The 15259-nt window shown below is 41.7% G+C and overlaps 1 protein-coding gene across 3 annotated transcripts in view; it reads right to left on the reverse strand.

The window, feature by feature from the left end:
• Window positions 1-15259, reverse strand: part of eco (Establishment of cohesion) — a 183960-nt gene that overhangs the window by 133428 nt on the left and 35273 nt on the right. For all 3 annotated transcript variants that reach the window (XM_068389803.1, XM_068389805.1, XM_068389804.1), the window contains exons 3-5: window positions 14285-14457; window positions 2571-2687; window positions 2367-2414 (exon numbers count right to left, since the gene is read on the reverse strand). In XM_068389803.1, coding sequence (XP_068245904.1) covers window positions 2367-2414; window positions 2571-2687; window positions 14285-14457 — 338 coding nt within the window. The remainder of the gene's footprint in view (window positions 1-2366; window positions 2415-2570; window positions 2688-14284; window positions 14458-15259) is intronic.

Here is a 15259-nt window from a genome sequence, read left to right on the forward strand (position 1 = left end):
AGTTAGGACCGCCTACTCTCAGGAAAGGTCGCATATAAACAAAACATTAAAATTTATTTTTATATGTTTATAATAAATGGAAAGTTAATCGAAGAGGCCTAAAAGGCGGAGAGATATAAAATATATAGAGGAAAATCTATAATTAATTTATAACGTGATAAGATAATTACTAAAAGCCTAAACACACTTCCGTCTAAGGGAAGGGTCGGCCATTTAAAAGTGAAAGAAACTCCATACTCTCTTTGTCACCATAATTAAATCTATCCAAAACGAGTTCAAGATTTAAGATGAAGATAAAACACCTGCACTGCGAAAGCTCAAACCAGAATATAGTACTTCACCAAAGATGATGGGAAAAACTCCAGGTTTCAACAGCGAGTAAAGTACGTCTTGTCGACACGTCGACAGAGAGAAAATTGAGTCTTTGTTTACATAGAGCTTGGTATCTGGCCGACAGATGGCGCTGTTGGGCACACCCGCAACCTGTATAGCGATCGCTGGCGAGTTTTTTCTGTACAGTTTGTCTGTCGAGCAACAGAGTTGCAGCTATATATTCACCGGCTAAGTTAAATATTTAAAATTATCTTGTCCAACCAATTAGCGATCAGGAAACTTTTCCAAGCTAAAAGGGCACCGCTGCAAGTCGGTGCAAATCTGCCTCGCCAAAAAAAAATCGACTTTAGGTGACATCTTATCCGATATAATATAAAGAACGAACTTATCAGTCAATAAACACCAATGACATGAATAGTTAATCAATATCTGCGGTGCCCTTTTAGCTCGGGAAAGTTTCCTGATCGCTGATTGGTTAGAATAATCTTGTCCAACCAATTAGCGATCAGGAAACTTTTCCAAGCTAAAAGGGCACCGCTGCAAGTCAGTGCAAATCTGCCTCGCCAAAAAAAAATCGACTATAGGTGACATCTTATCCGATATAATATAAAGAACGAACTTATCAGTCAATAAACACCAATGACACGAATAGTTAATGAAAATCTTCTAATTTCTAACCGTCTTCAATAGTTGCCAGCAGAAGCAATAGTGAGGGTAGATTTGAAATCAAATGCTAATTAGTAATACACCTGGCAGTAAAAGGGTGCACCACTCTTGACAGGCTTGCATGACAGTAAATAAACTTTTGTTCTATCTATTTTCTATCAAAATGTTTACTCGTAATGCATAATTCATATGAATATTGGAGATTTACTGAAAAAAATAAAAAAATTGTTATTTGACTTCCTGTCAAAAGAAATCAACCCAAATCCTTAAATCAAGACTACTACTGTGTGTAAGTACTATGCATAGTTATAATTTGGGTGGATTTTCAGAAACAATACATTACAGCATTAAGCCACACATTTAAGAGAGCATAACGAAATTTGAGGATATCACAGATTCGTAAAGCTATACAGTATCAGTATTATTAGGAGTGGAAGCCAAGCTACAACTATAGTTGGAAAAATAAGATGCTATAAGCCCAAACGCTCCAACAGGGAAAAATCGCCATGTACGGAAAGGAAACAAGGAAATAGTATTGATATTGACAAGCGTATCAAAAGAATTTAAGATCAATGTTCATATGCATCATAGGTCAACAAAGAATTTGTTTTTGCATATCACATTTCTAGATTCCATAAGAGTACAGAATTACTACACTACTGTATATATAAATAACCTGGTGTTTACACTGGTCAGATGTGGAAATGAAAATATTTACAACAAGAAAATATGAAATAAAGAAACAATTGAAAAATATAGAAGTGAAGAAGAAAAGACTAAAAATATGAACACAAATCCAAACACCAGATAAACAAAAATGAAACTTGCTAAAAGATTTCTCGATATAAGTTGAATATGATTATCTAATAATGGAGAACAACATTTGAGTTTCAGATACCAAAAATACAGTATAAAACTTGGCAGAAATGTATTTTTACTAGGATAATTTACTTTGGAAATGTGTGATTACTAAAGGCTAGGGGGTAGTGTGAAGTTCAACTCACGTACATAATTGTGCATGTATGTGCAGCAAAATAGACCAAGATGATTGAGCATGATATTGGAAAAGGGGAAAAGCAATTATTAAATATGGTGGATAAAAAAGCAGGATGATTAAGCCAAAAGGTCAAGTGTAGAAACTAGATGAGAATATTATAGAGAAGTATGACACAAGGAAAATCAAGCAAGTATTGAAAGACAGAAAAGTGGAGGAAACCAAGACAAAAATCAATGATATATGAAGTAAGACTGATGCAAAAAATCATATGATGATTACGATATTTCCCTACAAAGTACCAAAGATCTTCATTTATGAAATTTTACAGTACAACACACAATACATGCTTTCAATATACATGCCTCCTTACCTCATCTAGAAATGACACACCAGGGGATGCAAGAACATGTCGTTTTTTCTGTAAAACCCAGAGTTTCATTATTGGATTATTGAATCAATTATTTAAACATTTGCAATGACCTACAAAATTGCTTTAGTCCTTACAATAATCAAGGTCCTTTTAACAAAAATACAGGCAAAACCTATAAAATATTTAGAATCATTTTCAGCTTACCTTCCCACTAGTATTAGGAGTCCTCTTAACTGGACTTCTGTTTGCTGGCGTCCAGTGAGAAGGAGTGAAGTTTCCATCCTTAAGTTTCCTCATCATTGCCTTCACACTATGTGTTTTCTGAAAAGTAAATCATTGGTAAAATCTAAATTTAGCTTTATGAACTCTCCACAGTGGTACATCATATCAAAAGAAAATGTATTACTGTATTTTACATCGCAAAAAAAAAAAAAGGATAGAAGTCATTTTTATTTTTCCTTACTATAATAAGCCTCTATTTTGGTGGCAGGAAAATTAGTTGTAGCAAATGAGTGGGAGAATGGAGTAGGAGGATGTAAAAGGGAGCTAGTGAGGGTTAAAGAGCTAATAAAACCGGGGGTAAAAAGTAAATATCAAGAAAGGTTGAAAATGGCATATGACGAAGTGAAAGTAAGAGTAACTGGTAGTTTAGAGGAGTGGAAGTTAGTAAAAGAAAATTTTGTTGGGATTACAAGTAATGTGTGTGTGGCAAGAAGTTTGTTGGAGGCAGCATGAGGAAGGGCAGTGAATGGTGGAATGAAGGAGTGAAGGTAAGTAAAAGTGGAAGAGAAAAAGAGGGCTTTTGAAGAATGGCTGCAGAGTAATAGTGTAGAGAAGTATGAAAGATATAGAGAAAAATGTGGAAGTAAAATGCAAGGTAAGTGAGGCAAAGAGGGCAGCTGACCTGATGTGGGGTCAGGGATTGGGTCATTCATATGAAGAGAATGAGTAGTAGTTTTGGAAAGAAGTGGAGAGAGTAAGAAAGGCTGGTTCCAGAATTGAAGAGACAGCGAAAGATGGAAATGGAAGGTTTTTAAAAGGAGAGGAGGCAAGGAAAATGTGAGCGGAATATTTTGAAAGTTTACTGAATGTTGAGGATAATAGGGAGGCAGACATAATTGTTGTTGCAGGTGTTGAGGTACCGGTGATGGGAGATGAGAATGAGAGAGATATTACAATAGAGGAAGTGAGGAGAGCACTAGATGAAACGAGAGTAGGAAAAGCTTCTGGTATGGATGGTGTGAGAGCCGAAATGTTAAAGGAAGGGGGTGTGACTGTACTTGAATGGATGGTGGGATTGTTTAATGTGTTTTGTTTTGTCAATGGTACCAGTAGATTGGGTTTGTGCATGTATTGTACCACTATATAAGGGTAAGGGAGATGTGCATGAGTGTTGTAATTCAAGGGGTATTAGTTTGTTGAGTGTAGTTGGAAAAGTGTATGGTAGAGTACTGATTAATAGGATTAAGGATAAAACAGAGAATGCAATCTTAGAAGTACAGGGTGGTTTTAGAAGAGGTAGGGGTTGTATGAATCAGATTTTTACAGTTAGGCAGATATGCAAGAAATATTTAGCAAAAGGTAAGGAGGTGTATGTGGCGTTTATGGATCTGGAGAAAGCGTATGATAGAGTTGATAGGGAAGCAATGTGGAATGTGATGAGGTTATATGGAGTTAGAGGAAAGTTGTTGCAAGCAGTGAAAAGTTTCTACAAAGGTAGTAAAGCATGTGTTAAGATAGAAAATAAAGTGAGCGATTGGTTTCCGGTGGGAGTGGGGCTGAGACAGGGATGTGTGATGTCGCCGTGGTTGTTTAATTTGTATGTTGATGGAGTGGTGAGCGAGGTGAATGCTCGAGTGCTTGGACGAGGATTGAAACTGGTAGACGAGAATGACCATGAATGGGAGGTAAATCAGTTTTTGTTTGCGGATGATACTGTACTGTTTGCAGATGCAGAAGAGAAGCTTGGCCAATTAATGACAGAATTTGGAAGGGTGTGTGAGAGAAGGAAGTTGAGAGTTAATGTGGGTAAGAGTAAGGTTATGAGGTGTACGAGAAGGGAAGGTAGTGCAAGGTTGAATGTCATGTTGAATGGAGAGTTACTTGAGGAGGTGGATCAGTTTAAGTACTTGGGGTCTATTGTTGCAGCAAATGGTGGAGTGGAAGCAGATGTACGTCAGAAAGTGATTGAGAGATGCAAAGTGTTGGGGGCAGTTAAGGGAGTAGTAAAAAATAGAGGGTTGGGAATGAATGTAAAGAAGAGTTCTGTATGAGAAAGTGATTATACCAACTGTGATGTATGGATCAAACTGTAATGTATGGATCAGAGTTGTAGGGAATGAAAGTGACGGAGACAGAAATTGAATATGTTTGAGATGAAGAGTCTAAGGAGTATGGCTGGTGTACCTCGAGTAGATAGGGTTAGGAACAAAGTAGTGAGGGTGAGAATGGGTGTAAGAAATGAGTTAGCAGCTAGAGTGGATATGAATGTGTTGAGGTGGTTTGGCCATGTTAAGAGAATGGAAAATGGCTGTCTGCTAAAGAAGGTGATGAATGCAAGAGTTAATGGGAGAAGTACAAGAGGAAGTCCAAGGTTTGGGTGGATGGAGTGAAGGAAGCTCTGGGTGATAGGATAGATGTGAGAGAAGCAAGAGAGCGTGCTAGAAATAGGAATGAATGGCGAGCGATTGTGACGCAGTTCCGGTAGGCTCTCCTGCTTCCTCCGGTGCCTTGGATGACCGCGGAGGTAGCAGCAGTAGGGGATTTAGCGTTATGAAGCTTCATCTGTGGTGGATAACGGGGAAGGGTGGGCTGTGGCACCCTAGCAGTACCAGCCGAACTCGGTTGAGTCCCATGTCAAGCTGGGAGGAATGTAGAGAGGAGAGGTCCCCTTTTATGTTTCATTTGTTTGATGTCGGCTGCCTCCCAAAATTGAGGGAAGTGCCTTGGTATATGTATGTATAATAAGCAGTCCTTTAAAATGATATTTTCATATCAAAATAAATTTTTGAACATACTTACCCGGTGGATATATATATAGCTAACGTTTCCGACGTCCGGCAGAAAATTCAAAACTAGCAGGCAATCAAAGATTGGGTAGCTAGGTGTACTACAAGCGCCACCACTCGCCAGGATACTAGAACCATTCCTCAAGTCCTCCGGTCTTCTCTGCCCATAGGTCTCTAGAGGGGCGGAAGGGAGGGAGTTTAATTATATATATCCACCGGGTAAGTATGTTCTAAAATTTATTTTAATATGAAAATATCATTTTTAAACATTTAACTTAGCCGGAGGATATATATATCGCTGATTGACACACTTGGTGAAGGGTAAGACACCAGCAGTAAACAACATAGGAATATAACTCAAGAGTTTTGATAAAAACAAACTTAAGGGTTCGTACCTGATAAGGAAGCTGACCTTTATGATTCTCTGCCTCATTAGTCCGCTATCCTTATGAAGCCCAGCGATCCACTCAGGGGGCTGAAAGACATCTAGGAGCAGTCATATCTGGGGTGAACACCCCTATGACAGGACCTCGACCAATACCCTTGATCTGGGCGCTCTCAAGAAACGAGTTTGACCACCCGCTAAAATTAAATGATTGCGGAAGACTGTCCCAGTCTCCACATACAACCAGAGAGACAATAGTTTCAAGAGAAGAAAAAAGGTATTAGGATTAGGGGAATGTAGTGGTAGAACCTCCACCCACTACTGCACTCGCTGCTACGAATGGTCCCAAAGTGTAGCAGTCCTCGTAAAGAGTCTGGACATTCTTTAAATGATGTGAAGCGAACACAGATTTACTCCTCCAAAAGGTTGCGTCCATAATGCTTCGTAGGGATCGATTTTGCTTGAAAGCCACTGAAGTTGCCACAGCTCTGACTTCATGTGTTCTTACTTTCAGCAATCTAAGGTCAGCCTCACCGCAGTGAGCGTGAGCCTCTCTAATCAAGAACCTGACAAAATACGATAAGGCGTTCTTTGACATCGGTAAGGAGGGCTTCTTGACCGAACACCATAAGGCTTCAGACTCGCCTCGTAAATTTTTGGTTCTGTCTAGGAAAAATTTAAGTGCTCTCACAGGGCACAGGACCTTCTCTATCTCGTCACCAACCACATCTGACAGGTTATGAAAAATTTAAGTGCTCTCACAGGGCACAGGACCTTCTCTATCTCGTCACCAACCACATCTGACAGGTTGGGAATCTCAAAAGATTTCGGCCATGGATGGGAAGGACGCTCATTCTTGGCCAAGAAACTAAGTTGCAAGGAGCATACTGCCTTTCCAGTACAGAAGCCGACGTTCTTACTGAAGGCATGAACCTCACTAACTCTCTTTGCAGTTGCTAGACTCACTAGAAAAAGTGTCTTTAAGGTGAGATCTTTAAAAGAGGCTAAATGTAAAGGTTCAAATTTCTCAGACATAAGAAATTTCAGAACAACACACAGATTCCAAGCTGGTGTCATTATTCAATGCTCCTTGGAAGTCTCGAAAGACTTGAGAAGGTCTTGAAGGTCTTTATTGTTAGAGAGGTCTAGGTTCCTGTGCCTGAAAACCGCAGCCAACATGCTCCTGTAACCTTTAATGGTAGAGGAGGAAAAGTTACGTTCACTCCTAAGGTGTAGCAGGAAGTCTGCGACTTGGGCTATAGAGGTATTGAACGAGGAAATTGAGGCGACTTTGCACCAAACTCGAAACATCTCCCATTTGGACTGGTAGATCCTGATGGTAGAGGATCTCCTTGCTCCGGCAATCGCTCTAGCTGCCTCCTTCGAAAAACCTCATGCTCTAGAGTCTCTCTCGATAGTCTGAAGGCAGTTAGACGAAGAGCGTGGAGGTTTTGATGGAACCTTTTCATGTGCAGTTGCTGGAGCAGATCTAACTGCATTGGCAGGCTTCTTGGTATGTCCACCATCCATTGATGTACCTCTGTGAACCATTCTCTTGATGGCCAGAGGGGAGCAGCCAATGTCAACTTGGTCCCTTCGTAAGAGGCGAACTTTTGTAGGACTTTGTAAAGGATTTTGAAGGGGGGAAACGCATACACTTCCAGGTGAGACCAGTCCAGCAAGAACGCGTCGATGTGGACCCCCTCTAGATCTGGAACTGGAGAGCAGTATGTTGGAAGCCTCTTCGTTCTCGAGGTTGTGAATAGGTCTATGGACGGACGTCCCCTTATCCGCCATAGTTTCTCGCAAACCTCCTGATGCAGAGTCCATTCTGTGGGAATGACTTGGTCTCTTCTGCCGAGGCAGTCTGCCATCACGTTCCTTTCTCCCTGTATGAACCTTGTTAGTAAGGTGATGTTTCTCTCCTTTGCCCAAACCAGAAGCTCCCTTGCAGTGAAGTAAAGGGACTGCGAGTGGGTCCCGCCTTGTTTGGAGATGTAGGCTAACGCTGTGGTGTTGTCTGCGTTTACTTGCACCACCTTGTTTCGGATTAAACTTTCGAAACTTTGAAGGGACAAAAGAACTGCCAGAAGCTCCTCCTGGTTGATGTGAAGACACTCCTGGTCTTTGGTCCATAGGCCCGTGCATTCTAGTTTGCCTAGCGTTGCTCCTCAACCCGAGTCCGAGGCGTCTGAGCACAACACATGGTCTGGGTTCTTGTGTGCAAGAGAGAGGCCCTCCTGAAGTCTGAGATTGTCGTCCCACCATTTCAGGCAGCTCTTGACAGTCTCTGGAAGCGGAATGGTCACTGCTTCTAAGCCCTTCTCCTTGTCCCAATGCTGGTTGAGGTGAAACTGGAGAGGGCAAAGATTGAGTCTCCCTAGGGAAACAAACTGCTCCAGTGACGAGTGTCCCCAGTAGACTCATCCACTTCCTTACAGAACAAATGCTCTTCCTTCGGTAAAGACGAATCTTTATGAGAGCTTGTTCTAGTCTTGTGGGCGAAGGAAAACCCCGAAAAACTAGACTCCGTATCTCCATCCCCAAATAGAGAATTGTTTGAGATGGGGTCAGTTGAGACTTCTCCTTGTTGACTAGGAGACCCAACTCTTTCGTTAGGGCCAAAGTCAATCTGAGATCCTTCAGACAGCGTTCGAAGGACGACGTCCTGAGTAAACAGTCATCTAGGTATAGGGAGGCTCTGATACCCGACGAATGTGGGAAGCTCGCTATGCTCCGCATGAGCTTCGTAAACACAAGAGGGGCGGTGCTGAGACTGAATCACAGAGCTCGAAATTGGAAAACTTCCTTCACGTAAACAAATCTTACATAGTCTAGGAAGGTAGGATGAATAGGGATATGGAAGTATGCATCTTGGAGGTCTAGAGAGACCATCCAGTCGCCTTCCCTCACTGCTGCTAGCACAAGTCTCCATTGTGAACTTCGATTTCAGAATGAACGTGTCTTCTTGCGTCCTCCCGATATCTGGGAGAGAGATCTATAGGCTCTTGGACTAGAGGGGGTTTCTTTACAAAGGGTATTTTGTACCCCTCCTACAACAAGAGGACAGACCACTGATCTGCTTCTCTTCTCTCCCAAGCCTGGCAGAAGTTCTCCAATCTGGCTCCTACAGCTGTCTGAAGCTGGGGGCAGTCAGACTCTGCCACGACTTGATCTAGCTCCCCTCCTTTAACCTCGTCTACCATCGGAGCGAGAGTTGCCTCTACCATGAAAAGGAGGAATGAACCTAGATGCAGGGGTATCCCCCTTCAGTCTGCTGCCTGAAAACGACGAAAGCAGCACCTTGCGAGCCGTTTTAGATACCAGGTCATGGGTGTCCTTCAATGCTAGCGATGAAGCTATTTCCCTCACAAGTTCTTGGGGAAAAAGTGAACGAAAAAGCGGTGCAAACAGAAGCTCCGACTTCTGACAAGGAGTAACTCCCGAAGCCAGGAAGGAGCACAACGGTTCTCTCTTCTTAAGGACACCCGCCGTAAAAAGAGCAGCCAGTTCATTTGATCCATCCCTTACAGCTTTGTCCATGCAGGACATGACCTGAACCACAGACTCATTATTATTAAAAAAGCAAATGCAGACTGCAAAAATCTATTCTTGGACTGCAGCCAGTTTCCTAAAAGTTTCAATGCTTCTAGTAAGACCTAGAAAGAACCATCTTAGTTTAAGAAGATGTCGAAGTTGCCGCTCCCAGGGTAAACTTCTATGAGGCAAGAACTCTTCTAAAACATCAAGTGAGGAAAGGTGTGTAACAGCCTCTTCCTCAGACAAGAGTCCAACTGAAGTATGGAAGTCTTGATGGCCTGTTTGGTTGGGCAATTCTGACGCTAGGCGTCGCATACGACTGCGCATCAACTTAGCGAAAGAGGAGGCCAACTTGACGTACGACGTCACGTCTAACTTGACGTAGAGCGTCACAAGAAAGGAGCTGAATGTCACGTCTAACTTGCTGTTCGACTTACGTCAAACTGCTGTTCAACTTAACGTCAAACTTGCTGTTCAACTTCACGTCTAACCTGACGTACAACGTAACGTAAAGCGGTCGCGCGAAAATCTTAGCCCGCTACTATGACCGCTCGCTGGGAAGCTTGAACGTTTGCAGTAAAGCTTTCGATACGTTAGAGGAGTTACCTCATAGCCAGCAGACTAAAAAGACTGCATTAGCGAGGACAGCCTGTAGCTGCATGTCCTCTGTCACGCACATTATCCGATGACGATGTAAACTTAACCTCACCGTTTCCAAGGGTGAGGGTGAACATCCTGTGATACGACATCAGGAACGCTCGAGGGGACGCCCTGCTCGAGCGGCTACGCCTATCGTACCCTTCGCCGAGGTTGGGGAGCTTGAAAGAGGTCTAAGGCTAGGTGAACGACAGCTTCAAGCTGACGCACCCTCCACAGCACTAGACACATTAACCGCACTAACACTGGCACTTTAGTGATTTACCTCGGACAAAAGTCAACCCCCCATCCGTAGCAAGCAATTCTCCCTTAACCCAAAAGGCTAGAATTGCGAAATATGTCCTTTAGTGTAGGCTCATCAGTATATAAGTGTATCACACATGTAATAATTAATAAACATATACATATATATAAATAAGTAAGGTAAAAGTGAAATATATAAAGTATAAGTTAATAAGGTTCAGTGACTTGGGACGAGAAATAAAAAAACTAGATCGCGAAGAACTGCGTGTTCTCATCTCTCTCTCTCTCTCTCTCTCTCTCTCTCTCTCTCTCTCTCTCTCTCTCTCTCTCTCTCGCAAGAAATCCAATCAAGCGAAAGCCATTAACCAAAAAAACAAGTACTTCACCAAAGCAGTTGCATAATCCAGAGAGATCAAACAATCACGGGTCAAAATAGTCAAAACAAAAAGTTTCAGGAAAAATCGTAAGAAAATCCAATCAAGCGAAAGCCATTAACCAAAAAAACAAGTACTTCACCAAAGCAGTTGCAAACTTGAAGGTTATGCGCAAGCATGAAAATTCCAATGTTGTCGCCTCAGCGGCAGAGAAGAACTGAGGACTGAGGAATGGTTCTAGTATCCTGGCGTGTGGTGGCGCAAGTAGTACACCTAACTACCCAATCTTCGATTGCCTGCGAGTTTAGAATTTTCTGCCGGACGTCAGACGTTAGCTATATGTACGTCCACCGGCTAAGTTAAATGTTTAAAATTAGGGATGTCTTGAGCAGAGCTGGAACTGCTATTGAATTGTTAACAAAGTAGCTGATTAATGATAGGTAGGGAGAGGGGAAAGATGACATCAGCTGATTCAATCCAAGCACATCAAGGAAAATGTTTGGTATGACACAGACCCATTATCCTCCCCCTTTGCAAGAAGGTAGGAGCACATTTTCCTAAGGGCACGAGCCAGAAAGGTTCTACGTCGATCAACTCGCCAGTATCAGACGTCCAACAGCATGTAACAGATGTGGTTACTGAACCCCCTTATGAGGGGAACAAGAAAGTGGTAGTCTATCAATCTACCTCTCCTAGAAACTTAAGACAAACGCTTACCTTAGAGGAGATACATAATAGTCTCATGAGCTAGTTGTGTTACAAAACTACTGAGCAGTCAGCTCAGGACCCTATAAAGGCATCCAAGAGCTTGTGAGCAGTGTCCTTGTGGTACAAAGAGGCAAAGGTGGTCTAAAACATTCAGTTCCAAGTATACCAACAGCTAAACCTGAAGGGTTCTGACAGGACTAGGCTTGCAGGTTCTTCCTTAAGATGGCAGAGGTCCAAAGTCCCCCACTAACCAGAGTTATATCTACAGCAAGCCTACCTGTAATTATCTTAGCTATGTAGACCCGAGTGATTTATATGGGTTCAATCTGTGCTGTTCCGCTACAACCTTAATTAAAGAAGTCCTGTGTGTCTGACAACATTGAATTGCTGCCTTCTGGACCCACTTGCGCTGGGTACGTGCATCGCAGCCTGCAACTCTGTCCTTCCTTTACTCTTGGTTAAGACTTGCGCGGATGGACAAGGCAATAAGTATAATTAAATGACTCAGGTGTGTATTGCTAGGAAAAAATACAAATTACTTATTAAAAATTTGTATTTTGTCCCTACACAAATACATACACTTGACCTTTTATATGGGAGTCTCCCTTACATGGGAAGAAGTCCTAAAGTGAAAAAAAATTAAGGTGATGATTTGACCATTGACCCAAAAGGAAAAAACTGACTATCAAGAGCAGCTTAGATGAGAAGCAAGGTCACGATGTCGGCCTCAAATGAATTGGAGGCAAGTGGTAGAATACCCAAACTGACAAGCCTGAGTTTTTAGTTTTTATGAGAACTATTATAACCTATATATATATATAAATCTGGTGTGTGTGTGTGGGGGGGGGTCGCTATAGAATAATTGTACAAGGAACTTAATATTTAATGATCGAATCTTGTGTAATTTTATTGAGAAAGCCACGCCGCTATTTCCATTTTGACCCCCTAAAACTGAATTCCATTAAATTGTGTTAAATCGCGCGGGCTGGCCACTGTAGACTTCAACATAAAAAAAAAAAAATTATATTCAGCAATCGAGAAATCTAAAGTCTATTTTTATTTTGATCAAGAACCACCTTGGGGTCTACGGACCCCACGATTACAAGCCCCCTAAAACTGCATTCAATAATAATGAACCGATTGCAATGAATTTCGACTAAGATTGTATGAACAGATTATTTTAGGGCTATATCAATTTTAAAAATCTTGTCATAATAAATGGGTTCATTGGGTGTTCCCACCCCACAGCATACACTGATTTTCTTTTCCATGTGATAAAATCTACAAAAACGTACAGGAATATTTAATGGTCGAGTCTTATGTAACTCTTTCAGTTCTCTAAAAAATGATGCCACACAAAGAGATTCTGTCGAATAATAAATGGTTTAGTCTTATGTAATTTTTATATTTTTTTTTTTTTTAGTTTTCAACAAAATGTACCACTCAAAAAGAGATTCTTATTGGGTAAATTCAATAAAGCAAATGCAGTGAAAAGAAAAAGATAGCAAGAAACGGAAGAGCAGAGGAATTTCTGGAAGGAAACAAATGCAAGAATGGCAGCTAGACGTAAGACACAGGATGAAGAACAAAGAAAAACAATACATGCAAGTACAATGGAAGCTAGCCATAAAGCAGAAAATGAAGAGCAGATGGATTTAAGAAGGAACACTAATGCAGGCAGAATGGCAGCTAGATGTGAGGCAGAAGACGCCGAGCACATGAACTTGAGAAGGAACACTAATACAAGCAGAATGGCAGCTAGACAAGAAGCCAAAGATGAAGATCAGAGGAATTTTCAAAAGATCTATATCTATATATATATAAAATTCTTTTTCTTTTTTGTCTTCTACAAAATGATGCCATTCAAAAAGAGGTTCTCCTTCAATCAATTCGATAAAGCAAATTCAGTGAAAAGAAAAAGATAGCAGGAAACAGAAGAGCAGAAGAATTTACGGAGGGAAACAAATGCAAGAAGAATGGCAGCTAGAGGAGAGACACAGGAAGAAGAACAAAGAAAAACTCATGTAAGTAGAATGGCTGCTAGGAATAAAGCAGAAAATGAAGAGCAGAAGGATTCAAGAAGGAACACTATGGTAATGTTAGAGGGCCTCGCTGCGAGTAGGGTTTGCCCTGTGATGAGGGCAGGGAGTGGTCTGCCTCTCAATGGGAGAAGTTGGACAGCGCAGGAAGAAGGCGAAGCACGACCTCTCTACCTCACGGGCGAAGAAAATGTGTTAATTCTTCTTCTCGCATACCCAAACCTCTTTCTAGAGCTTTCCTCCGATTGGCGATTGAGCAGGAGCGCAGACCGAATAACACTTTGGCAACCTCAAGGTACTGTGGCTTAGTTGCTTCCTCTAGGGAAGCATCTTGTCCTCCAGCTGCCGGGAGCCATTCTCACTTGCAGATGTGTTGCAGGCATGGCCGTCCTTAGAGGTTTCTGCTCCCCCATACGAAGGAAGCTTTACTTCTCCTTCAGTGCGGTACTAGGAGGGATCCATCTCAAAGAGCCTTCGTCTCACGTTGGGCACAAGGAGTGCGGGTCGGTTTCCACCGAAAACATAAAGGTACCGCACGCAGCACGCTCACGCCAAGATTACATTCGCATGAGGGCATCAAGAAAAAGTACAACCACACCTGAACAGAGAAAGCAAAATTTACAAAGTTCAATGGCAGCCTTTGGAGGAGAGAGAAGAGACGTCCACTCTCTACAAGCCAAAAGAAAAAAAAGTGACATAGGTCACAGATGTGACAGTATATATAGGCGACTAGGTACACCCCCGCCATCCCCTGCCTACCCACTCCAAGTGGTTGGGCAGGGTTGCCACCTCGCACTTCTAGTCTAATGGCTATTTTCCAGCTTTGCCAAAAGATAATCCACAATAAATAACGTAAGGTTTGTTAGTATGGGAACAAACAATATTATCCTCATTGAATAATTATCATTCATATATAAAAATTCTGACATTCTGTATTGTATAAAAAATAAAAAAATTAACATACCCTTTTCAGCTCTTTAGACTTGGTTTTGGGTTTTTTTATCTTATGGCCAACTCCTTTATTGACACCATCAATGCGCTGTTTACTAAGACGGCGTTTTCCTGGGTCTGGGTCGTTGACTCTCCTCACAGGAGTAACTGGTAACTTGGTAGACTTGTAGAAGCCAAAGCTGAAACCTGGAAAGAGTAATCCCTCATCTATAATAAATATTCAATATTTACTAAATACTGTAAAAAACTTCAAAAGACTGCTCTATTACTCTTTAATATCAATAAAAAGTATTTAAGGTAAAATGCAAAATAATGGAAATTTCAGATACCTTAGGATACATTTACCCAAACAAAAATCCTAGTACTGTAGTAAACTTTGTAAATCAAGTACCCAAATTTCAAAAAATTATCTTACCTAATCACAATTGTTCACAATTTTAAATATGACAAATTTGGAAGTAATTTGAATTTTTCCTAACAAAACAAATCTGTGGCTATTCAAAGGGGTATTACTTTTGGCAAGGCTAAAATACCAGCCATTAGACTTTTAGTGAGGGTTAACAACCCATACTGCTAGTTAGTGGGGGATAGGGGGTAGTAACTACCCATCTCACTCACACACCTGTGACTGTAACTCACTTTGCTTGAGATAGGATTTCAAGGAGGACTGGGTTGGTGGACGAATCTGTATAAATAGAGGAGTCTATGAGTGAACTCCTCCTCCGAGGAGAAACACTCACAGGAGAGACAGACGAGACTTAGCTCTCCCCTCGAAGGATGATCAGGAACGAGGGAAGCGCAGTCAGCAGAAAGAGCTGAAGAGTCTGAAGAGGCGGGGGCGTTGGCAGTAGCAGCAGAAGACGCCTCAGACACCACTACGTCAACAAATGACAAAGGATCCAACTCAGAAGTCGACGAAGGCTGCACACTAGCACCACAGAAAAGGAGCTGCAGCAAGGAGTCCTTGGAAGGCGGACCCGGAATCCCC

The sequence above is a fragment of the Palaemon carinicauda genome, chromosome 16 (assembly GCF_036898095.1).
Source record: "Palaemon carinicauda isolate YSFRI2023 chromosome 16, ASM3689809v2, whole genome shotgun sequence".
NCBI classification, from domain to species: domain Eukaryota; kingdom Metazoa; phylum Arthropoda; class Malacostraca; order Decapoda; family Palaemonidae; genus Palaemon; species Palaemon carinicauda.